The sequence below is a fragment of the Ranitomeya variabilis genome, chromosome 2 (genome assembly GCF_051348905.1).
Source record: "Ranitomeya variabilis isolate aRanVar5 chromosome 2, aRanVar5.hap1, whole genome shotgun sequence".
Lineage (NCBI taxonomy): Eukaryota > Metazoa > Chordata > Amphibia > Anura > Dendrobatidae > Ranitomeya > Ranitomeya variabilis.
The window spans coordinates 229,273,890-229,300,155 of record NC_135233.1 but is presented as its reverse complement, the minus strand read 5'-3'; the positions used below and the strand labels follow the sequence as shown (position 1 = coordinate 229,300,155).

Sequence of the window (26,266 nt, the reverse complement as noted above, 5' to 3'; positions counted from 1 at the left end):
AACCATTCCAGGCAAACTTGCACTCTGATATGACGCTCCTTCACTTCTGAGCTTTGCACTGTGCCTAAAAAGTTATTTTTTACCACATATGGGGTATTGACGTACTCAGGAGCTTGCATAACAAGCTTTGTGGTTCATTTTCTCCTATTATCCCTTTGGAAATTTAAAAACTTGTCACTAAAACAACATTTTAGTGGAAAAAATGCAACGTTTCATTTTCGAAGCTCAATGTTATACAATGCTGTGAAGTGCTTGAAGGTTTAAAATGCTCACTACATCCCTAGAGGAATTCTTCGAGATATGTAGTTTCCAAAATGGGGTCACTTATGGGGTTTTCTGCTTTTCTGGAACCTTGGCAACTCTCCAAATGTGACATGGCATCCAAAAATCAAATAGCGCTCCTTCCCTTCTAAGCCCTGCTGTTTGCAGAAACAAGAGTTTCTGAGCACTGTAGTACAGCGGTAGCACCGTATGCAGTGAAGAGGCAGGGACCCACAAAATTCAAACACAAAGTCTCTTTAATGTGTTTTCTCCACAGCATTAAAGTTCAAATTCACACAAGTGCATAGAATATTAGTGTCCATTTCACAGCACTACATACTGCACGGCATCCTTTATACTTCAGTCACTAAACATGCTGGACCTCTCTTTGACCAGTTGCCATGGGCGACTGCACTGCCGTGTCAATGTTTTACTCACAGCATAACACAGTCCATGATATCCTTTAGTTTGCAATCACTACACATGCCAGTCCACTTCTGACCTGTTACCGTGGGTGACCACACCTCTGCATCAATGTCTTACTCACAGCTGTACACAGTCCATGATATTCTCCAGATTACAGCTGGGAATCATATCCATCTGTTTGCAGCCGTTACTCACGCCAGTCCTCCTTCGAGCACAGGACAGTCTACCTCCGCTTCACTTCCAGGCACAAGATTGTCCACCTCCGAGACCAGTTACCGTGTGTACGCTGGGTGCCAGACTTTTCTGCAGCCTTGGCTGTTCGGCTCTGCTTGGTTGTGTCACTTCACACACAGCCAGCGCTCTGCAGGGCCTCTGCTCTGCATTTTCGCCAAATACCAGATTCACACTGACCCTGACACAGGATTGACCTGACACCTGACACACCCCTACCCTATTCTACATAGAAACCTGTGGCCTTCAGCCACATGGAAAACCTGGGCTGGGAATGAAACAGACTGCACCACTGACATACTGCAGTCAGTTTCAAAACACAATATCCCAGAGCAGGTTTTCCCTACATCTGTCTTGAACACTAGCATGTTCAAGACTAACACTTATTTTTATTATTTGTAATCTGCATTGCAGTCACAGCTACGCTCGTGACTGCCATGCAATCCCATGGACCTTCATGCGCCTCCGTGCACCACCTGGGGAGAATACACAGTGACCCATACCTGTGACATCGGTCACTGCTTCATCACTGTAATCACAGCTACGCCTGTGCTGGCAATGCTTCCCCATGGCCTCAATACGCCTGTGTGCGCATCCTGGGGAGAACAAACAGTGACCCCTACCTGTGACACAGGTCACTGCCTCACAGCATATATGGGGTATTGCTGTACTTAAGAGAAATTGTACAACAAATTGTATGGTCCATTTTCCTCCTCTGTGAAAATGAAAAATTTGGGGCTAAAACAGCATTTTGTGGGGAAAAAATTGTAAAAAATTTTTTTACAATCCAATGGTTTAAATTCTGTGCACCTATGGGATGCTCATCACACTTCTAGATTAATTTCTTAAGAGGTGTAGCTTCCAAAATGATGTGACATGTGGGGGGTTTCCACTGTTTAGACACAGCAGTGGCTCTACAAATGCGACATGGTATCCGCTATCTATTCCAGACAATTTTGCGCTCCAAAAGTTAAATGGTGCTCTTTCCCATTCGGTCCTTGCTGTGCGACCAAACTGTAGTTTTCCACCAAATATGGGGTATCCGTGCACTCAGGAGAAATTGGACAACAAATTGCATGGTCCATTTTCTCCTGTTATCCTTGTGAAAATGAAAACTTTGGGGCTAAAGCAACATTTTTTGTGGGTAAAAGTAACATTTTATACCATACTTCTTTAATGTGATTTTTAGCATTTTGAAGGATGTAGTTTTTAAGATGGTGTCACTTTTGGGGCAACTCAAAGTAACCTCAAATGTGCTGTGGTCCATACAAAATTGGTTTTGGAAATTTTGTTGAAAAAAATTAAAAATGTATTATAATTATACACTTTTCACTCTTTTAACTTCCGAACAATAAAAATTATGCTAATGTAAAGTAGATGTGGTAAATCTTATTTATTAACTATTTTGTGCGGTATAACTGATTTAAGAGCATAAAAATTTAAAGTTGAAAATTGCTAAATAATAAAAAAATTTGTCAAATTTTCTATATTTTCATAAATAAATGCAAATCATATCAACCAAAATTTACCACTAACATGTCACAAAAAAACAATCTCATAATCACTGAGCTACGATGAAGAGTTCCAGAGTTATTACCTCATAGTCTATTGAGTCCTTTCGGTTCCAGGGTTTGTAGACTGAAGATCCAATAAGCTTCTCTCCTTTTCAGTATCTTAGTCCTATTTTGACCCCTTCTGCAAGGATCAATTTGTTCCAGAACATGGAATCTAAGCTGTGCTATGTTGTGGCCCATTCTTCGAAAATGATGTGGGAGAGGGAGGTGATCGCTATTGCATCTTATATTAGACTTATGTTGTGATATCCTGTCTCTTACCGCCTGTGTTGTTTCCCCTATATCGGCTAAGCCACATGGGCACTTGATCATGTAAAAAAAATGTGTGGACGCACATGTAAAGTACACTTTTGTGTAAACTAGGTGCAAATGGATTCTCTTTTACTACAAACCTCTATCATGGAGCACATACAACCCCTGGCAAAAATTATGTTATCACTGGCCTTGGAGGATGTTCATTCAGTTGTTTAATTTTGTAGAAAAAAAGCAGATCACAGACATGGCACAAAACTATAATAATAATAATTTAATAATAATAATTTTTATTTATATAGCGCCAACATATTCCGCAGCGCTTTACAACTTATGAAACTAAAGTACTTTCAAATGGCAACCTTCTGGCTTTAATAAACACTAAAAGAAATAAAGAACAAAAAATGTTGTAGTCAGTAATGGTTACTTTTTTAGGACAAACAGAGGTGAAAAATTATGGACTCACTCAATTATGTGGGAAAAAATTATGGAATCATGAAAAACAAACAAACAAAAAAACACTCCAACACATCACTAGTATTTTGTTGCACCACCTCTGCTTTTATTACAGTTTGCAGTCTCCGAGGCATGGACTTAATGTGTGTGAAACAGTACTCTTCATCAATCTGGCTTCAACTTTCTCTGATTGCTGTTGCCAGTTGGAGCCTTGTCATGGACCATTTTCTTCAACTTCCACCAAAGATTTTCAATTGGATTGAGATCCGGACTATTTGCAGGCCATGACATTGACCTTATGTGTCTATTTTCAAGTAATGTTTGCACAGTTTTTGCTCTATGGCAGGATGCATTATTATCTTGAAAAATGATTTCATCATCCCCAACCATCCTTTCAATTGATGGGATAAGTAAAGTATCCAAAATATCAACATAAACTTGTGCATTTATTGAAGATGTAATGACAGTCATCTCCTCAGTGTCTTTTCCTGACATGCAGCCCCATATCATCAATGACTGTGGAAATTTGCATGTTCTCTTCAGGCAGTCATCTTTATAAATCTCATTGGAACGGCACCAAACAAAAGTTCCAGCACCTTGCTCAATGCAGATTCGCGATTCATCACTGAATATGACTTTCATCCAGTCATCCACAGTCCACGATTGCTTTTCGTTAGCCCATTGTAATCTTGTTTTTTTCTGTTTAGATGTTAATAATGGCTTTCGTTTAGCTTTTCTGTATGTAAATCCCATTTCCTTTAGGTGGTTTCTTACAGTTCGGTCACAGACGTTGACTCCAGTTTCCTCCCACTCGTTCCTCATCTGTTTTGTTGTGCATTTCCTGTTTTGGAGACATATTGCTTTAAGTTTCCAGTCTTGATGCTTTGATGTCTTCCTTGGTCTACCAGTATGCTTGCCTTTAACAACCTTCCCATGTTGTTTGTATTTGGACCAGATTTTAGACACAGCTGACTGTGAACAACCAACATCTTTTGCAACATTGCGTGATGATTTACCCTCTTTTAAGAGTTTGATAATTCTCTCCTTTGTTTCAATTTACATCTCTCGTGTTGAAGCCATGATTCATATCAGTCCACTTGGTGCAAAAGCTCTCCAAGGTGTGATTACTCCTTTTTGGATGCAGAATAACGAGCAGATCTAATTTGATGCAGGTGTTAGTTTTGGGAATTGAAATTTAGAGGGTAATTCCATATTTTTTTCCCACATAATTGAGTGAGTCCACAATTTTTCCCCTCTGCTTGTCCTAAAAAAGTAACCATTACTGACTACAACATTTTTTTGTTCTTGATTTCTTTTAGTGTTTATTAAAGCCAGAAAGTTGTCATTTGAAATTACTGTAATTTTGTGCCATGTCTGTGGTCTGCTTTTTTTTCTACAAAATTAAACAACTGAATGAACATCTTCCAAGGCTGGTGATTACATAATTTTTGCCAGGGGTTGTATATCCTTTTGTATATAATGCGGGTATCTTCATTTCACGCTTTCCAACTTGCCTCTATGCTAAACCTATAAATGCATTAATGTCTTGTATACAATTCCCATGGCTCGATGCTCTCCACCAGGGATATGATTGCCGTAGCAACAGTCAAAGAGATTATTTTCCTTTTTCGACATACTAACTTCATTGCAAGATTCTTTGACTTTTTATAATTTTTGCAACATTGGATATATAAATGTATTCCTTTTATGTTCCTTCTTTACCCACATGTAATTTCTTCACATGGACAAAAGACTGTTCTGATGAAGGTCCAGTGGTGGACCGAAAACGTTCAACAATTTATTGTCTGGATGCATAATAAATGAACATAGCTTTTTTCAATTTTTGAGTGCCAAGTTTTTTTTCTGAATATTCAAAACCTTACAGCGGCAGCCTTATTGGTTGGAGGTGATTTTAATGTCCCTTTTTCAGAGGTTTTTGATAGACAATCCGTCACTAATAAACCTCCATCACAAAACTTAATTACAAATGTCAGAAGACTAATTAGGACTAATTCCTTATTTGATATATGGAGAATAGACCATCCTAGGACAGGGCCTTCTCCTTTTACCCCTCCCCCTTTCCCATCACATCCATACCAGAATTGATTTTCTTTTTTGCAAATGTATTGGTCTGTAAGATAATAGTGAGGGTTGAGATGGGCCAAATTACCTGGTCAGACCAGGCCCCCGTTGTGTTGGACCTCAAATCCACTCAACTGTTTACTAGGGCTTGTCATTGGCAGTTGAACAAATTTCTAATTAAGGATCCAAGTATCTGGAAGACCTTATTAGACCATCTCACCGACTTCTTCCATTTCATTGAGGGGTCAGTTTCCTCTCCTTGAGTCTTATCGGAAGCTCACAAGGCCGTCATGAGGGGTTACTGTATCAAAGAAGGTTTCAGACTTTAAAAAAATGCTAAACTCCAATTCAACAAACTAACCTCTCAACTAATCAAAGAGGAACGTAGGTTAGGTGCTTCACCCTCCTTGAGGGTTTTGAACAAGGTTGAGATTAGAAGCAAGCTAAAACATCTTTTGATGTGTAAAAATGAAAAACTACTTCTTTATACAAAACAAAAATATTATGAAAAAGTTAATAAAGCCCACATGCTAATGGCTAGATTATTGAAGAAGTGAACTTTGAACTCTCATCCCCAGGCCCTGAAAGGGGCTGATGGCATGATTCACTATAATCCAACCAAAATTTAGAAACTATTTTATCATTTCTATAGTAAATTGTATAATCTACTGTACAAGTCACTCTCCCCACAAATAGGGCTGATAGAAACATTATATTGCAAAGCTTTCTATAAAATTTAAATCTTCCAGTTCTCCCCTTTGAAGCTTTGCTGTCTCTTTATCAGCCTGTGACTCAGGAGGAGATTGTGGATATTTTGAGGGATCTCCCTTTGGGCAAATCCCCGTAAACAGATGGGCTGACATACTTATATTATAAAACCTTTGCAGATCAGCTTTCTCCCCACATAGTTAAGCTGTTTAACTCCTTTTTGGAGGGCTCTACCATCCCGGAGACGGTATCACATTCTTATTTAATTCTCATCCCAAAGCCAGGGAGAGATCCCTTGTCTGTTCAAATTATTGTCCAATTGCGTTACTAAACTCTGGTCTGAAAATTTTCACCCGTATACTGGCCAATAGGCTTAATTATTGGTTACCTCAACTTATTAAGGATCAATGGGATTTGTCCCTAATCGACGGGGTGGGGGGGGGATAATACCAGACAGGCAATAGATTTTATAGATGTTGCCAACAGAAATAATCTACAGTTCCTTATATTGAGCCTAGATGCTTAAAAATTGGTCCTTTTTGTTTGAGACCTTAAAGATTTTTGGTATTTCGGCTCCCTTCTTGGCAGCCATAGGGGCACTGTACAGTTCCCCTTTGGCCTCAATTAAGTTACCGTTCCACACCTCTCCCTCGTTTAATATATCAAATGGAACCCGCCAGGGTTGCCCACTATCGCCTCTATTATATGTCTTGTGTATAGAGCTGCTAGCGGCAATGATAAGACAAAATCCTAAAATATCAGGAGTTGAGGTTAGTAACAAAATATATAAGATTTATTTGTTTGCAGATGACATCCTTTTAACCCTAACTCCATATTACACTACCTAACCCTATGGAAGATTTAAAAAAGTATGGAGATTTATCGGGGTATAAATTGAATACTTTTAAAACAGTAGCCCTGCCATTAAAGGGAATCTGTCACCCCAAAATTCGCCTATAAGCTAAGGCCACCGGCATCAGGGACTTATCTACAGCATTCTGGGAGGCGCTGGACCCGGACCGCGACGCCCATCGGACCCGAACCGCACCGGACCGCCCCTGGGTGAGTATAATCTAATTTGATTTTGTTATGTTGCAGGTTACATCAGGGGCTTATCTACAGCATTACAGAATGCTGTAGATAAGCCCTGATGCCGGTGGCCTTAGCTTATAGACAAATTTTGGGGTGAAAGATTCCCTTTAAATATTCCTCCTGATGAATTAGATCATCTAAAGCTAAACTTCAAATTTAGATGGAAGTCCAAGGCCATTGAATACCTTGATGTTAATTTGTCTACTTCCTACAGTAATCTATATAGTACCAACTTTCCTCCACATTTGAGTGAATTAAGGAGACTGATGGACAAGTGGAAACTGTTACAGATCTGCAACACAGGACTAAGATAGAAGGGGGAAAACTGACCCTGCACTATGACTAGGCTGAAACACTACGATGGAGTGGGTGACTCATTTCTTGAGAATAGACCCACCGACGATCCTAGGTTAATCTCAAGCGAAGACCTATAGAATAGGGGAAGGGGTTCCCTAAAAGAACTAAGGACTGGGTACAAAAACGGCTCAACTCCTAATAGAAAACAAAGAGAAGGCTGCAGAAACCAATAGCAATCAGAAACTAAGGCTAGCAGAACCAGAGGTACCAGTACTGCACAAATAACACACACAGAACACTAAGGAAAGCACCAAGCTAGAGCTCAAGCAGATTAACACTGCGGTCCAGCAAGGACTGGGAGGCAGGTGCTGGTTAATAAAGAGTGATACAAACACCTGACCCAAGACAAACCCAGCACCAGAGGAAAAAGACCAGCAGCCAGAACTCCACAAGAAAATGGCAGATAGTAACAAACTAAACAGATTCTAACAGAAACCACTCTCTCTCTCTCTCTCATTAATAGGCCGTATTACTTCAATTAAAATGTCTCTCCTTCATAAGCTACTTTATTATTTTGAGACTTTACCGGTCAAGATTCCCTTAAGCGAACTTATGTCCCTTCAGGCAGCTATGAGGTTCAGTTGGAATGATAAGCGTCCAAGCGTTTCCTTGTCTCTAATAAGTCACAAGGGGGCCTTTCAGTCCCTGACATTATTAAATATTATTGGGCCGCTCATTTACGTAGGATTCCCTCGTTGTCTTCATTATATGCATGCAACAAATGGACAGAAATAGAAAACCTATGGCTATGACCAATTAATCAGAACTCCCTATTATGGTCAGTTAGGGCCTCTAGAACCCCGTTATTCTTGTTGGGCCCCATGCTGTTCATGAGTGAGGTCTAGCTTTCATGTATGAAGAGGTTTACTCTGGCCTCTCCTAACTCACCAATTATTTCTTTCATATATCAGCCTTTGTTACCAAATAGTATGGACCACGCAATGGTTCACCCGTTGACCTCTGCGAGATTATTTTGGTTTTCGGACCTAGTAGACGGGGACACGCTATAGCTTCTTCCATTTGATGCTATCAAGTCCAAGTTTGCCATCTCTAACAAAGAGTTCTTCCAGTATTTGCAGGTCAAACATTTTGCTTCCTCGTTCTATGGCATACCAAAGGTCTCTTTGACGACTGATTTCCACAGGATTTGCAGAAGAGGTTTGTCGACCAAAGGATTAATCTCAGAAAAATATAGGATTCTAAGCTTTCCTCAGGAAGGCTAACAACTAAAGCATTCCTACATAAGCAGATGGGAGTCTATCCTGGGAAGGGGGATATCACCTCAATGTTGGCACATCATTTGGGAAAAAGCGGCCAAGTCCTCCATTTGCACTCTTTATAAGGAAAATCAGTACAAAATACTGATGTTCTGGTAGCACACGCCTGACCTCCTCCACAGATTGAACCCTCAACTCTCAAACCTGTTTTGGCATTGCGGCTCTAAGGTGGGCACTCAATACCATATTTTTTGGTCTTGTCCTGGGATAACAGGTTTTTTGGGATGAAGTGAGAGTTTCAAATAGCAGCGTTCTCTATGTTGCGATGGGGCTTGACCCGATTCTATATTTGTTAAATGATCCCCCTAAGGTGATGTGGAAAAACTCAGCCAAGCTGTTATTACATATCCTTACAGCAGCAAGGTGTTTGATAGCCCTTCACTGGAAGCAAACCTCTCTTCCTACCCACCAGCATTTACTGAATAGAGGGCAGCACGGTGGCTCAGTGGATAGTACTGCAGCCTTGCAGCGCTGGAGTCCTGGGTTCAAATCCCACCAAGGACAACATCTGCAAGGAGTTTGTATGTTCTCCCTGTGTTTGCGTGGGTTTCCTCCAGGTACTCCGGTTTCCTCACACATTCCAAAGACATACTGATAGGGAATTTAGATTGTGAGCCCCATCGGGGACAGCGATGATAATGTGTGCAAACTGTAAAGCGCTGCAGAATATGTTGGCGCTATATAAAATAAAAGATTATTATATAAAAGATTATAATAGCTGACATTCGTATAATGGAGTACATGACAGCTCTTTTGGGAGCGAGAGTGGATGGATTTTATTCTGTTTGGACCCCATTGGATTATTACTGGGCTCAGAGAAATGGTTAGGCTTTTCCTACTACATACTGCCTCTTTTGGAACCTGTATCTCCCCATTTCCTTACCCTCTTTGTGTGAGTCCTGTCCTTTTCTCCATCTATGTGAGGTACATTTATATATTATCCAAGTTAATTTTCTTCTGTTATTTTCCTGTATAATGATGACTGGTTCTAGCTAATGGAAGGTCTGGGAATATATGTTAATTAGTATACTTGGAAATTTGTATTCAATGTTTCATTTTACAATTGGGTGTTCTACCTCTAGAGGGAGTAATTCCCTTTCTTTAAAGGGACTCTGTCACCTGAATTTGGAGGGAACAATTTTCAGCCATAGAGGCGGGGTTTTCGGCTGTTTGATTCACCCTTTCCTTACCCGCTGTCTGCATGCTGGCTGCAATATTGGATTGAAGTTCATTCTCTGTCCTCCGTAGTACATGCCTGCTCAAGGCAATCTTGCCTTGCGCAGGCGTGTACTATGGAGAACAGAGAATGAACTTCAATCCAATACTGCAGCCAGCATGCAGCCAGCGGGTAAGGAAAGGGTGAATCAAACAGCCGAAAACCCTGCCCCTATGGCTGAAAATTGTTCCCTCCAAATTCAGGTGACAGAGTCCCTTTAACCTCACATTACTTTGTAACTTTTCTAACCTTCTCTTTATTACTTATTGTGGGATGTTTTTGAATGTTTTGTTTGACTCATGTCCTTTGTTAAAATTTTAAAAACCTTAATAAAAATTTACAGTAAAAAAAACCCAGATATAAATAAATATGGTACCGCTGAAAACGTCACCTTGTGCTCGAAAACACAAGCAAAGATACAGCTCCATCAGCCGAATAACAAAAAAGATATAGCTCTCTGAATAAAGTGATGCCAAAAGAATTATTTCTCCTTCCCCCATGAGGGCACCACGGAGAGAGGGGAACCGCCCTTCAAGGACAGGAAACCTACAGATACAAAGGGCGGTACCTCTCTCCCGCATCAGTTGGTTTCCTGTCCTTGACTGGGAACATACAGTCGGTGTACCTGTAAAGCAGAAGAAGAAAAGGATCGCCGTGTGAAGCCAGGCCCGGCCAGACCAATTCAGGCTCCAGGGGTTTCTTGCCTAATCTGGCGCGGTGTACTGAGGTGCTACCGCTGATGGTGTGGCTGAAACAGCTGGAATCGCGGCTGAGAGAAAAAAAATCTAGGGACGATATACTAGACTCCATTCCAGTAATGAAAGGGGCACCTGCTTTCTTGGCTGACGAATTGGCGGACTCGGTCAGGCTGGCAGCCAGATCGGCATTTTTTTCTAACGCAGCCCAGCGAGCCCTTTGGCTTAAATGTTGGCCAGGAGACCTCCAAACAAAGTCAAAATTATGCTCCATTCCCTGTGAGGGTGAATTCTTATTCGGGCCTATGCTTGAAGCATAAAATTGCTTCACTGTCCTCTCCAATACCTCTTATAGGAAATACGGAGTTGGAAATTTATCTGGAGGAAGCCCCCCAGGAACCAGGATAAGTGGGAGGATAGAAGAAAAAACAAAAGGGTTCTTGTTCAACAGACCCCCCAATGACTACAGGAAGCCATCCTAATGAGAGTTTTCCCCAGTGGGGGGAAGTTAGCTCTCTTTCTCCGGGCCTGGGAAAAAAATATCCAACAGCTCTTGAATCTTAAATGTGATATTGCTGTAATCTTACTGAGCCAAAGAATAAAACTGTCTTATCAATTTTACCACACGCGGAATGACATAACCCCCCCCACCCCCTTCAAAAAAAATTCCTGAATTGCTGGTTTTTGCTCATTCTGTCTCCCAAAAATTGGAATAGAAAGTGATAAAAAAAACATCATGTGTCTGAAAATGGTACCAATAAAAACGTCAACTCGTCCCACCAACAAGAAAAAAAAGCCCATCACATGATTCTGTGGGCCAAAATATGGAAAAATTATAGCTCTCAAAATATGGTGATGCAAAAACTATTTTTTGCAATAAAAAGCATCTTTTAGTGTGTGACAGCAGCCAAACATGAAAAAAACTATTATTCTGGTATCGCTGATACCTAAACCAAATATAGCATCCACATTCGGCATTTTTGCAACTATGAAAACCCGCCTAACTTTTCGGTGTATGTCTCCAGAAGCACGGGCTGGGCTTAACGCACTGGTGACTGAAATGTACTGGTCACTACAGTATACTGGTCACTATAATGGCTGTTTGCAATTTCTACTCGGCAACATTCATTGCTGCTTGTTTCTGGAAAATACTCACGGAGTCAAAATCGTCACTACACCTGTAGATAAATTCCCAAAGGGGTATAATTTCCAAAATGGGGTCACTTGAGGGAAGATTCTGCTCTTCTAGCAAATAAGGGTTCTGTATATGGAGTCTGCAAACTGTTCTAGGAAAATCTGCGCTCCAGGAGGCAAATAGCAGTCCATTCCTCCCGAGTCTCTCCGTATGGCTAAGTAGTACTGTACAGCTACAGATGTGGTATTGCCACATTCAGTACCAATGGTACAAAATTCTGTGACACACTCGTGGTGTTAATATGATCACTGCATCCCTAGATGAATTTGTTGAGAGGTGTAGTTTGTAAAATGGGGTCACTTATGTGGGGTGTTCTGCTGTTCTGGCACCTCATGGGCTCTCCCAGTGGGTCATGGCACCCGTAAACCATAACAGTAAAATCTGGCGCTCCTTGCCTTCTGAGCTTTGCACTGTGCCTGAAAAAATATTACCCAATTACATGTAGGGTATTGGCGCACTCAAGAAAACATGGGCCTCAGTTTGTTGTAAAAAAAAATCCTATTAGCCCTTACAAAAATTTAAAACATGGGGCTATAACAACATTTTCGTGGTAAAAATGTAATTTCTTTCTTCAACGCTCAGTGGTATAAAATTCTGAGAGGCACATTTGGTGTCAATATGATCACTGCACCCCTAGATGAATTCATTGGGGAGTGTAGTTTGTAAAATGAGTTCACATATAAAGGATTTCTGTTGTTCTAGCACCTCAGGGGCTCTGCCAATGTGATATGGCAACCTCAAACCATTCCAGCAAAATCTGAACTCCAATATGGCGCCTCTTCCCTTCTGAGCTTTACACTGTGCCTCAAAAGTAGTATTCCCCCACATATGGGGTAATGATTCCAGGAAATTTTACCATCAAAAAGTCAAATGACGCTCCTCCCTTTCGAGCCCTGCCATGCGCCCAGACAATAGTTTTCTGCCTCATATGGGGTTTTGGTGTACTTGGGAGAAATTGCACTACAAATTGTATGGTGCAATTTCTCCTGTTATCCTTATGAAAGTGCAAAATTTGGGGCTAAAATAACATTTTTGTGGGAAAACGTGATTTTATTATTTTCACAGCTCACCGTTATAAACTTCTGTGAAGCACCTGGGGGCTCAAGCGGCTCACTGCACATCTAAATACATTCCTTGAGGGGGTCTCGTTTCCAAAATGGGGTCACTTGTGGGGGGTTCCACTGTTTAGGCACATCAGGGGTTCTCCAAATGGGACATGACGTCTGCTAATGATTCCAGGAAATTTTACAATCAAAAAGTCAAATGAAGCTCCTTCTCTTCCGAGCCCTGCCGTGCACCCAAATAGTAGTTTTCTCCCTCATATGGGGTATCGGCGTACTGAGGAGTAATTGCACTACAAATTGCATAGTGCAATTTCTTCTGTTACCCTTATGAAAATACAACATTTGGGGCTAAAAACATATTTGTGGGGAAATTGTGATTTTTTATTTTCACAGATTAACGTTATAAACTTCTGTGAAGCACCTGAGGGTTCAATGTGCTCACCAACCATCTAGATCAGTTCCCTGAGGGGTCTAGTTTCCAAAATGGTGTCCTTTGTGGGGGATTTCACTGTTTAGACACATCAGAGGCTTTCGAAACGCGACATGGCGTCCTCCAATTGTTCAAGCAAATTTTGCATTCAAAAAAGTCAAATAGCGCTCCTTCCCTTCCGAGCTCTGCCGTGTGTCCAAACAGTGGTTTTATCCCCCATATTGTGTATCGGCATGCTCAGGAGAAATTACACAACAAATATTAGCGTACATTTTTCCCTGTTACCCTTGTCAAAATAAAAAAATTGGATCTGAAGTAAACTGTGAAAAAAAGTTAAATGTTCATTTTGTTTTCCACATTCCAAAAATTCCTGTGAAGCACCTGAAGGGTTAATAAACCTCTTGAATGTGGTTTTGAGCATTTTGAGGGGTGCAGTTTGGAGAATGGTGTCACTTTTGGGTATTTTATATCATATAGACCCCTCAAAGTGACTTCAAATGTGATGTGGTCCCTAAAATAAATGATTTTGTTTATTGGAAAAATTAAAAATCAGTAGTCAACTTTTAACCATTATAACTTCCTAAGAAAATACAATTTTGGTTCTAAAATTGTGCTGATGTCGAAGTAGACATGTGGGAAATGTTATTTATTAACTATTTTGTTTGACACATCTCAGTGATTTAAGGGCATGAAAACCAAAGTTTGAAAATTGCGAAAAATTCTAAATTTTCACAAAACTTCTGTTTTTTTCCACAAATAAACACAAATCATATTGAAGAAATTTTACCACTATCATGAAGTACAATATGTCACAAAAAAAAAATAGTCTCAGAATCACCGGGATCTGTTCAAGCGTTCCAGAGTTAGGCCGGCGTCACACTGGCGAGTTTTACGGACGTATGAGTGCAGAAAATACACCCGTAAAATACGCATAACGCACGGCCCAATGATTCCCTATGTCCCAGCTCCTATCAGCCGTATTTTACTGATCCGTATTATATGGTCTTGTACGGCCGTACAAAATCGCAGCATGCTGCGTTTGTCACCGTATTGCGCAAAAAAATCGCCAATGAAAGTCTATGGAGGCGAGAAAAATATGGATTACACACGGACCAGCAGTGTGACTTGCGAGAAATACGCAGCGGTGTTCTATAAAAAAGCCGGTAATTCAATTGCCGGCTTTTCATTTCTCCTTCCCAAAACCGACATGATATGAGACATGGTTTACATACAGTAAACCATCTCATATCCCTTTTTTTTTTTTGCATATTCCACACTACTAATGTTAGTAGTGTGTATGTGCAAAATTTGGGCACTGTAGCTTGTAAAATAAAGGGTTAAATTGCAGAAAAAATTGGCGTGGGCTCCCGCGCAATTTTCTCCGCCAGAGTGGTAAAGCCAGTGACTGAGGGCAGATATTAATAGCCTAGAGAGGGTCCATGGTTATTGGCCCCCCTGGCTACAAACATCTGCCCCCAGCCAACCCAGAAAAGGCACATCTGGAAGATGCGCCTATTCTGGCACTTGGCCACTCTCTTCCCACTCCCGTGTAGCTGTGGGATATGGGGTAATGAAGGGTTAATGTCACCTTGCTATTGTAAGGTGACATTAAGCCAGATTAATAATGGAGAGGCGTCAATTATGACACCTATCCATTATTAATCCAATAGTACTAAATGGTTAATAAAACACACACACATTATTACAAAGTATTTTAATGAAATAAAGACACATGTTGTTGTAATATTTTATTAGACTCTTAATCCACCTGAAGACCATCGTCCTGAAACAAAGTTAAAAAAACAAACAACAATATTCCATACCTTCCGTCGTTATGTCCCACGATGTAAATCCATCTGAAGGGGTTAAATCATTTTACAGCCAGGAGCTGTGCTAATGCACTCGCTCCTTGCCTGTAAAACCCCGGGTACTGAATGGAAAGCAGGGTGATCTGTAGTTACCTTGAGTCGCGGTGATGCGCCCTCTGCTGGATGTCCTCATATGAACTCGAGCGTGGGAACTTTTCCAAGGCTCCAGTTCATGAGGACATCCAGCAGAGGGCGCATCACCGCAACTCAAGGTAACTACAGGTCACCCTGCTTTCCATTCAGTACCCTGGATTTTACAGGCAGGAGGGAGTGCATTAGCACAGCTCCTGGCTGTAAAAGGATTTAACCCCTTCAGATGGATTTACATCGTGGGACATAACGACGGAAGGTATGGAATATTGTTGTTTGTTTTTTTAACTTTGTTTCAGGACGATGGTCTTCAGGTGGATTAAGAGTCTAATAAAATATTACAACACCCTGTGTCTTTATTTCATTAAAATACTTTGTAATAATGTGTGTTTTATTAACCATTTAGTACTATTGGATTAATAATGGATAGGTGTCATAATTGACGCCTCTCCATTATTAATCTGGCTTAATGTCACCTTACAATAGCAAGGTGACATTAACCCTTCATTACCCCATATCCCACTGCTACACGGGAATGGGAAGAGAGAGGCCAAGTGCCAGAATAGGCGCATCTTCCAGATGTGCCTTTCCTGGGTTGGCTGGGGGCAGATGTTTGTAGCCAGGGGGGGCCAATAACCATGGACCCTCTCTAGGCTATTAATATCTGACCTCAGTCACTGGCTTTACCACTCTGGCGGAGAAAATTGCGCGGGAGCCCACGCCAATTTTTTCCGCCATTTAACCCTTTATTTTACAAGCTACAGCGCCAAAATTTTGCACATACACACTACTAACATTAGTAGTGTGGAATATGGAAAAAAAAAAAAAGGGATATGAGATGGTTTACTGTATGTAAACCATGTCTCATATCATGTCGGGTTTGTGAAGGAGAAATGAAAAGCCGGCAATTGAATTACCGGCTTTTCACATATATCGCGCTGAATTAAATATAAATACAGAATATATATATATGTGTCTCAATGATATATATATATATATATATATATATATATATATATATATATATATATATATATATATATATATATATACTGTATATATGTTTTACCGAACATTTGAGCACATAAATCCATTAGATGTCGGTTTTGCAAGCCTGCGAGAAAATATCGCAGTACGGATGCCATACGGATTACATACGAAGGATGCCATGCGCAAAATACGCTGACACACCCTGACTACGGATGACATACGGATCACTATTTTGGGGACTTTTCTGCGTAATACGGCCGTAAAAAACGGACCGTGATTTACATACGCTGAGTGTGACGCCGGCCTTAGGCTGCTTTCACACTAGCGTCGGTACAGGGCCGTCGCGCTGCGTCGGCCCGACGTACAGATGCATACTGTGCAAAAAATGCCCGACGTGGGCAGCGGAAGCAGTCTTACGAACGACGCTTCCGCTGCCCCATTGCAAAGGTCCGGGGAGGAGGGGGCGGAGTTTTGGCCACGCATGCGCGGTCGAAAATGGCGGACTTGACGCACAAAAAACGTTACATGTAACTTTTTTTGTGGCGGCGGTGCGCCAAAACACGACGCAACCGTCGCACGACGGTTGCGACGTGTGGCACTGCATCGCAATGTGTCGCTAATAAAAGTCTATGGAGAAAAAACGCATCCTGCGGGCAACTTTGCAGAATGCGTTTTTTATCCACAACGACGCATTGCGACGTGCAGTGCCCGACGCTAGTGTGAAAGTAGCCTTATTAACTCATAAAGTGACAGTGGTCAGAATTGTAAAAATTGGCCTGGTCATTAACGTGCTAACCACCTTTGGGGGTAAAGGGGTTAATACAAATAAATATACAAATTTTCAATATTTCCGTTCAGTATTCAAGGTGAGAGTCAAAGATTAACTTCTACCTGATACCTGTTTGCTTATACACATGGTGTCCTTGCCAGAATATGTAGGGTTGTGCAAATACTTCGCTCTCCCACAAAACCTTACTAATGAGACGGGTGAGGTTTTTTTTAGAAACACACAAGTACCGTATATATGTTTTGCAATGAAATGTGGAGAATATAGTGACCCTTACTGTTGACAGGGAAAATGCTGCGTAAAAAGACATGTTTTTGCGTGCATTTTTTTCTCTTCCCTTGAATTGGCAATATATGCTGAAAAATCACTGAAAAAATTGAGATGCTGCAGATTAGAAAAAATGCTTTGAAGATCAAATCTGCAAGAAAAAAAATTGTGCATGAGATTTCAGAAATTTCATTCACTTTGCTGGTATTGGAAAAATTAGCCAAAAACACAGCACGTGAACAAGCTCTTTGTGGGGAATTCATAGCCGATTTGAGGTATGTTCACACAAAATTGTTTGATGTGGATTTTGGAGCAGATTCTGCTCCAAAATCCACTTGAAAATGCAAGGTGAAATACTTTTTTAATAGGTTTCTCATCCGTTTCAATGAGAAAGCACTATAGCACACAGTGTTTTTTTTTGCTGTTTTGTGCTAAAAAGTGCTTAAACGGATTAAAGATGAGTTAAAAAAAGCATTTTGTATTTTGATGACTATTCATGAACTCCATTTTGAAGAATTTGTCGCAAAAAAGTCAACAAATAAAAGACAAAAAAGGAAGTGAGTGAGTGAAAAAAACACAAATGAGTAATGGGGACCAAAAGTTTTTTTTTATTTATGATGATTCTTCAGTCAGAAAAATCCATACTATTAAAATAAATTTTTTTATAGTGTTAATTGATGTTTTAGATTTTGCAGATGGAACATTTTACCTTTGTCGATTCGTTGGTCAAATCTGGAGAGTTGTATTTTTTTTTTTTTTTTCAAGTAAATGCCTCTTCATATGCGGGGAAAAAGGCACTTGGAAAAAAAACAGCAGTGTGGGCTGCTTTTTACATTTATATTATTTTAGCCAACATATTTTTTTCCTTTGTCAGTAGATTTGGTAAAAAGGCGTCATTCAAAAGTAAACTCATCCTGCAAAAAAACACACAAGCCTTAATAGACCTAAAAATAAAAAAAATATGGCTTGTGGAAGAAAAGGGGGGGGGGAGGGGGGGAAAGCTCAAAAGTGAAAATGTGTGAGCCCCTAAGGGATTAATTAAGGGAATTTCTATTCAGATGTTTGGGGGGGATTATCCAGAGGTTAAATCCCACTTAATTGTCAACCTCTCACCAACATTCATTTATTTGAATTGCTGTTAATAATGTATACAGGTTACAGCAGTGGGTTTTGTACTCAGTCATCACATAAAATGGCGCCAATCATTAGTAATGTACAACTGTTCTGCCACATATGTAGAATTGAGAGTCCTCAGTGGTTGATACCTTTTAATGGCTAACTGAAAAGATCAGTTAGCCATTAAAAGGTATCAACCACTGAGGACTCTCAATTCTAAATATTTTTCTATCTACTGGCTAACACGGTATCAAGATATATTTCTTTCCTGCCACATATGAAAATTTTAGACCATGGCGCCAAAATACGAAAGGGGGCGGGGCCAGGTGACGTCACATCGCAAGTTAGTCTCTTTGCCACACGCAACATGGCGTCGTTGTGGCGCCGCACTCCGGGTTACGGCGGGGTCAGGGGGTGTGTCTGGTGCCCGCAGCATGGCTCCACGGTACCGGGTACTATATTCAGTGCTCAGGCTCCTGCCATATCCCGGTACCAGATCACAGGTCCGACGTCTCAGCGCTCAGGCTGCCCTGGCTGTCAGGATGGAGTATCAGGTATTACATCAGCCGGACACACGTGACTATTCGTAGCAGCACATGGGCGCCTGATACGCACGGACTACAAGTCCCAGCATGCACTGCTATCCACATATTACCTAGCTGTGTCAGGATTTCTGCATTTTGTTGCAATGTGTCGGGGAACCATGCCAGCTCCAGAGGGCGATGACTGTGACAGCTCATCCCTTCATAGGGATCTATGGGGGGGAAATGATAGGACCCCACAAGTATGCTGAGCCCCCCCTCAGCTGCTGACCCCAGTCCAGGACTGCCCCTGACTCTTCTCTGTAACTCGCTCCCCCAGCCGAGATCTCGCGCAACATCACGGGGATCTAAACCGTTGCTGACGGGTCCCTTTAAGTTTGGGACAGTTCTCCCTGTCTCTTCTATCAGAAGCCTAAACTTCTAGTGAGAGGAGGGTGCAGTGCAACACATGTGATTCTATTGCTGCCTATGCAGAGTGCAGAGCTAGAGATTGGTTTGCTTTAGCTTGTTGTGCTCTGCATAGGCAGCAACAAAAGATGACAACTTGTCTCCGTGCACTGAGAGCTTTGTCGTATCTCCGGCCTCCTGGCAGACACTCATGGGCTCATTTGACAGTGGAGTAGGGTGACATTTATTCGTCCCCCCCATTTGAATTTGGCACCCAGTGCCTCCTCCTACCCCCCCCCCCACCTCACATTATTCACAGTTGTATGTATCCCCCCTTTGTCATGGCTCAGCAGATGGGAATATTAGGACTTAAGGGCCTAATTCAGACAGCCGCAGTTTCTAGGCAGGCTGCAGGAACTGTATCTGCTTTGTCTTAGAGGTCTCGACTCATTTTCCGCCATCACACAATGTCTGCCAATGCAATACAGCCTCGTTCCTGGCACTGTCCGTTCATGTTCCTCAGGTAGGACATGCTGCAGCACGGGGCGTAGCAGTTTTCTGGGGCAGGAATCTCTGAATGGCACTTTACTAGCGGAGCCCATTGTGTAATAGCTGTCAGAAGGCAGCCGGGTTCCCACAGCAGAGAGCCCCCCAGGGTAAATGCTGAGCTCTGTGTGATGCACAGGCGTACGGACGGTGGTCACTCTGCCACCCGCTACCTGGCACCTACAAGAGTACAGCCATAGCGAATTCTCCATTTGTGGGGCGTAGTCTCTGCCCGCTGCTCCGTCTGTTTCTCTACTTCACTGGGTAACATGAAGACTTGGATCGTAGACTTTCATGGGCAGCAGATGGCTGACAACTCCGTACCACGGGCTGTAACCAGTGTCGTCTGTCTGATTGTTGTCAGTGAATGTACCGTAAATATTATTTACTTTCAGAAGCGAAAACCCATCTAGATCTAGTCCTGTTTACCCAGCCGCTGGGTCGTTGCAATGTATCATGGGCTTTTCCACTGACTTCCACGGGTGGCGGGTGGCGACCTCATGTCTGCTGACACCCGTAGGGCCGGGTTCGCTATCGGCAGCTATGGAGAAAATGGATGGACGATGCCTCCCGATTATGAGCGCGGCCTGGCAGGCACCTTTTACATGTGACGCCACCTACCCTGCAAAAGTGAGCGGAAAAGAACAAGCCCTTTTAAAGGGGTATCCATGCTACCCTCATTTCTACTTTCTTCGAGGCTGATTGTTCTTCTGTGGCCAGAGTCTTAGGGTATGTGCACACGCTGCGAATCCGCAGCGGTTTCCCATGCATTTACCGTACCATGTAAACCTATGGGAAATGCAATCCGCAGTGCACATGCTGCGGAAAAAAACGCGCGGAAACACAGCGGTTTATTTTCCGCAGCATGTCAATTCTTTGTGCGGAATCCGCAGTGGTTTTACACCTGCTCCAATAGAAAACTGCAGGTGAAAACCCACAGCGGAATCCGCAATAAAAACCGCGATAAATTCGCAGGAAAAACCGCAGCGGTTTTGCACTGCGGATTTATCAAAACCTCTGCGGAAAATTCCGCAATGGAATCCGCAGCGTGTGCACATGGCCTTAGAGGTTTCGAAGAAGTTTATGGCACTTTTGGTGGCAAGAATAGTGCAGCATGTGGCCTTTATTTATGCCTTTTAAAATGGCAGTAACCCAACTCTGAGTTGTAGGGTAGTGTGAACTGAGCCTTAGGCCTCGTTCAGACATGTGTGTATTACAGTCCAAGTATGGCCTGTCTGCAAGTCTCCTGTCCCACCTCGGCTGCCTTGTACATGCCTGTGAGGCTGTCTCAATTTCAGGTGAGTAGACCCTCGGCCGGTCCAGACGTCGCAGTCCGTACACGGCAGTGGTACACACATGGCTGGACAAGGCCTCACATGCACTGATAATGCGGCTGTGTGAGCAGGACTCTGTACATGTTGTCTGCTTATGAATTCTTTCTGGAAAAGCAAGAAAGTTGTTTTGTTTTTTTTTACTTTTTAGAGCTGGTACTGATTGATTTGTCCCGTTGGCCCCACATCAGTAATCGGTGGCCGCTGGACGGGGGCAGGAGAAGCTCCTCTTACCTGCAAACATCAGCGGCTCCTCTCTTGATTAGCCAGCCTTGTGTGTTGTCGCATGCGCATCGGCAGAGGATGCGGTGCCGGATTATTTCTTACATAGATTATTTGCAGAGAATCAGTGAATAATCTTGTGGTTTCTGCTTTTAGGATGCCATACGCACGCTCAACACCCTGCAGACAAATGCCAGCTACCTGGATCAGGTGAAGAGACAACGCAATGATCCCCAGGAGCAGATGGCGGCCATGAAGGGGTTCCTGGAGAGAAGCGGCCTGCGGGTAAGTGACACCTCGTGCTGGGAGAGCTCATGTCAGCCTTGTTCTAGCTTCATCGGGGAACTTTGCAAAGTCTCAAATTACAGTCTCCCACCGTGTTGTGTATACAGCCCTGTACTTAACTTTGCTCTTCCATAAATATACACACTGTGTGTAGTCTCATTCCTTTTTTTTTTCTTTTTTTTTTTATCGGTCTACCTCTTCTTACAGGTAGAGGACTTGGATCAGCTGAATATCATTCATGTTACTGGAACCAAGGGGAAGGTGAGTGATGGAAAAGACTCATACAGAGATTATCCAATACTTTTTCATTCATGGTCTATCCTAAGGATAGGTCAATGTCTGATCGGTCGGGTTCCGACACCCAGCACCCCCCGCTGATCAGCTGTTATCACCTGACTGCATCCGCCGCTCTTTGATTTGGTGCGACGTCGTCCTTGTATCGTGGCCAACGGACTGCAATGTACCAATCGATTTGCACCAACTCAAGTGGTCATACATGCGCCCTGTTGCTCCATTGAATGTTTATGGGACTGGTGGTGATATGAGTGCTGAAATGCATGAGGGGTGCTCCAATTACTGTAATCACCTATCCTGCATAGAAGTGATAAAGCTTTGTCGTGGGATAACCTCATGCGCTGCTACACATAGGGGTCTCCAAATGATGATCAAGTAAAATGTACATAGGGGACGGCGCACCCTCTATTGCTGGTATAAAAGCAAAAAGTCAGAGTCCATTTATAGAGGTGACAGAACCATGGGCATTAGGTATTGTGCATCTATAATTTTTGTATATTTTATCCTCATATTCCCACTATATATTGGAAACTGTTGTTTTTACATTTTGATCTTTTTTAAGGGATCCACTTGTGCCTTTACTGAGCAAATTCTTAGAAACTGCGGCTTGAAGACTGGATTCTACAGGTAAGGTTGTGCTTATTATTATTATTATTATAGGCTTTGTAGAAGACTGCTCACAAATGCTCAATTCAGCAAGTATCAGCTCAACACTAGTAACGCCTTATACAAGCATGCTCGGGTGCTAACCGAGTGTCTTCAGCGTGCTTGAACACTATGTTCGGCTTGCACGTGTTTCGGCTGTCAAACAGCCACGAGACATGCAGCCCCGGTGGCTCAAACATAGTATTTTGAGCATGCCGAAGACACTCGGTTAGCACCTGAGCATGCTCGCATAACACTTTTTCCAAGCACGTTTGCTCATCACTACTCAACACTGCTCTGTCAGATTGCTCATACAGGAGTGAAGTCCTTGGCTCTGTACACTGCTCTGTGTTTGCTCTCATGCAGGAGCTGAGTGCTGAAGCTTGCAGAAGGGAGCTATTGTGACTAGCCTTTTGATCAAAATATTTGCTGCTGTAGTCTGTGCTACTCCTTCACATAGCTTACTGTCCTGCTGCTGCACAGCAACCCTATCATTTTTTCAGTCATGGAGGTCTCCGAGTTTGGAACACAGGTTATACTATTTCAATAAAAAGAAAAGTGAAATAAACCTTTGAACTACATTTACACACTGAGATGATCTCAGGAGTCTGATGAAAGTTTAGTCTGTTGATTTTTTTTTCCTCTCCTTGGCTTCCTCCCAGCTCTCCACATTTGGTTCAGGTGAGGGAGAGGATTCGCATCAATGGGCAGCCGATTAGCAAGGAGCTATTCAGCAAATACTTCTGGCAAGTGTACAATCGCTTGGAAGAAACCAAGGTCAGCCACTAAAGGGGATAATTATTCCGTGTGGGGGTTTTTGGCTTTAAAATTTCATATGGAAAGTTTAAATTTGGTGTATAAGTCTACAAAGTTGTAACACAGACATGTCACCTTTTGAGATATTAAGTTGCTATCATCCTACTCTACTGAGAAAGTTTGGATGTTTCCATACTATGCTGAAAGTATAGTCATGTGGTCTGCTTGGAAATAACATAATTCCAGTATCAGCCATGAAAATGGACGGGAACAGAAGTGCTGCCTCATACCTGACTGCATCCGCGGCTCTGATGTATCAGGAATTTTAAAGCGAAGGCCAATTAATCTAACCTTTAATCATTCAGTCCTGCTTATCATATGCATTCCAGATAATCAGGTGTAATTTATTTCCTTACAGTGTCTTCCCCCTCTACTGACCTTGGCAGAACATTGCTATGATAGGAGTCTGATGATAGGGGGTCTGACCACTGTAAGGCTATGTGCACACATAGCGGTTTTTACCGCGGGTCCGCAGCAGTTTCCATTGCGTTTACAGTAACATGTAAACCAATGGGAAACCGCAAACCGCTGTGCACATGCTGCGTGAAAAACCGCGCAAAAACGCAGCGGTTTACAACCCGCAGCATGTCACTTCTTTGTGCAGAATCGCAGCGATTCTGCGCACATAGAAATGCATTGATCCGCTTACTTCCCGCATGTGGCTGTGCCCACGATGCAGGAAGTAAGCGGATAATGTGCAGATGGTACCCGGGGTGGAGGAGAGGAGACTCTCCTCCAGGCCCTGGGAACCATATTTGTGGTAGAAAAAAAAAAGAATTAAAATAAAAAATGATGATATACTCACCTCTCAGCGCTGCACGCGGCCGTCCGTTCTCAGGGTTGCTGTGCGAGCAGGGCCTGAGATGACGTCGCGGTCACATGACCGTGAAGTCACGAAGGTCCTTCTCGCACAGCATCTTTGGAACCGGACCGCCGCGTGCAGCGCCGAGGAGATCGAGACGTCAGAGGGTGAGTATATAATCATGTTTTATTATTTTTAACATTACTATTGATGCTGCATATGCAGCATCAATAGTATAGGAGTAAACCCGCAGCGGAAACCGCAAGACAAACCGTGATAAATCTGCAGGGATAACCGCAGCGGTTTTGCCCTGCAGATTTATCAAATCCGCTGCGGGAGAACCCGCAGGGACCCGAACCTACGTGTGCACATGGCCTTAATGCCTAGGATGTGGCTGTGCGGTCTTCAGCTTTTTTTCCTGGTTGCATAAACTGTGGAAGGTTATGATGTGCAGTTTTTTTTGCAGCAGCAGTCATGACAGCGCAGATCAGTTGATTACAAAGAGTCGCATACGGGAATATGCATGATTATATGCTGATTTATGCGTGTGCAGCTGCACCTCTTTTTGATCAGTAGAGATCTGGGCCTGTAAATCCCGCTGATCTGATAACTGGAACCAAAAGTTGTAAACGCTCAGCTTATCCTCATCCTTTAGCAGATCGGCATATGCCCTTAGTAGGAGGTCAGGGGGTCCGTACACCGCTCTGCTTGCTTTCAATAGGAAGGGCCCCTTTACACTGCACAACGCATAACATTAAATGATCATAGACCGGCAACATGTTTGATCATTTCACCCAACTAACGAGTGTTTTGTCCGTTAGTCGGGTGATCGGTAGCCCTTTTAGATTGCATGATTGTGAAGCGAGCAATACACTGCATTTTCGTTCCTAGGAAGTGGACCTCAAGCTCAGGGCTTCAGCCCTTTTAAGTTTGTTACCTATGGGGGTCTCAACAACTATTCTCAGTGACCCTGCTTGAACTCCAGACGGGAGATCAAATTTAATAAGTTAAGAAGTCACAGGTTGTATTCAGTTTGGAAATGAATACATTCCTCTGTTATGTTGTTGCTATATTTAATGGTCTTGTGTGCAGAACTAATTGGATAAGTCCCATTTCATCAGGCATCAGTATCCCTTCCTGCCAGCGATTCATACCCTGGTTACTTGCAATGTATCGTACTGACTACTTCCTCCTTGTATGCGTGGTTTTTTTTTTTTAATTTCATTAAAGATGAAAAGCTTCCAGAAATGTTCGCGAAAGGGAAATTCCATTAGAAAGTGTTTGCATATTGCTATGGTCTCCAAGACCCTCACCGATGCTAAATGAAGTGGCAAAGCGTGGTGTAACACTGAGGCTTCTTAACGGTTTTTGTGGTCCTGGCTCTGCACCAAAGCTTTATTTAAGATAATTGGGCAGTGCAATACCTGTACATCCATGTGGTTAACATAGAAAGGGAGGCAGCTCTGAATCATTGCTGTGGTTTGTACATTTTCAAGAGAGGTGGAGTCCCAGAGATCAGATCCCATCAGAAAATCAGAAGATATCCTTTAAAAAAAATATATAAAATGGAAATATCCTCTTATAAGTTTCCTGACATGTTGTTGTTGTTGTTGTTGTTGTTGTTGTTGTACAGTCTGTGTTGCTCCTTCACATAGCTGGCTGTTCTGCTGATACATTCCCTCTAACAATAGATTGATGGAGGTCTCAGAGTTTGAGATAAGATCATGTAACTTGAATTGTGAACATCATGCAGTCTTTTATTTTATATTCTCATCTGTTCTCATTTTTTTTTTCCCTCAGAGCGATGACATGTGCTCCATGCCAGCTTACTTCCGATTTTTGACAATAATGGCCTTCCACGTGTTTCTGCAGGAGAAGGTTTGTGGCCTTATGAGACCCTTAGCCTTTTCTACTCAAGGACATCGTCTTTGAAGCTACCTCTTACCATTTCATCCTCTCTGA

At 42.4% G+C, this 26,266-nt stretch overlaps 1 protein-coding gene across 3 annotated transcripts in view; it reads left to right on the top strand.

The window, feature by feature from the left end:
- Positions 1-26,266, top strand: part of FPGS (folylpolyglutamate synthase) — an 87,545-nt gene that overhangs the window by 54,987 nt on the left and 6,292 nt on the right. For 2 of the 3 annotated variants that reach the window (XM_077283896.1, XM_077283897.1), the window contains exons 2-6: positions 21,619-21,747; positions 21,955-22,008; positions 22,604-22,668; positions 23,349-23,463; positions 26,105-26,182. In XM_077283896.1, coding sequence (XP_077140011.1) covers positions 21,619-21,747; positions 21,955-22,008; positions 22,604-22,668; positions 23,349-23,463; positions 26,105-26,182 — 441 coding nt within the window. Of the gene's footprint in view, positions 1-18,801; positions 18,989-21,618; positions 21,748-21,954; positions 22,009-22,603; positions 22,669-23,348; positions 23,464-26,104; positions 26,183-26,266 lie in introns of those variants that run through there. The other variant, XM_077283895.1, reaches the window with a different exon arrangement.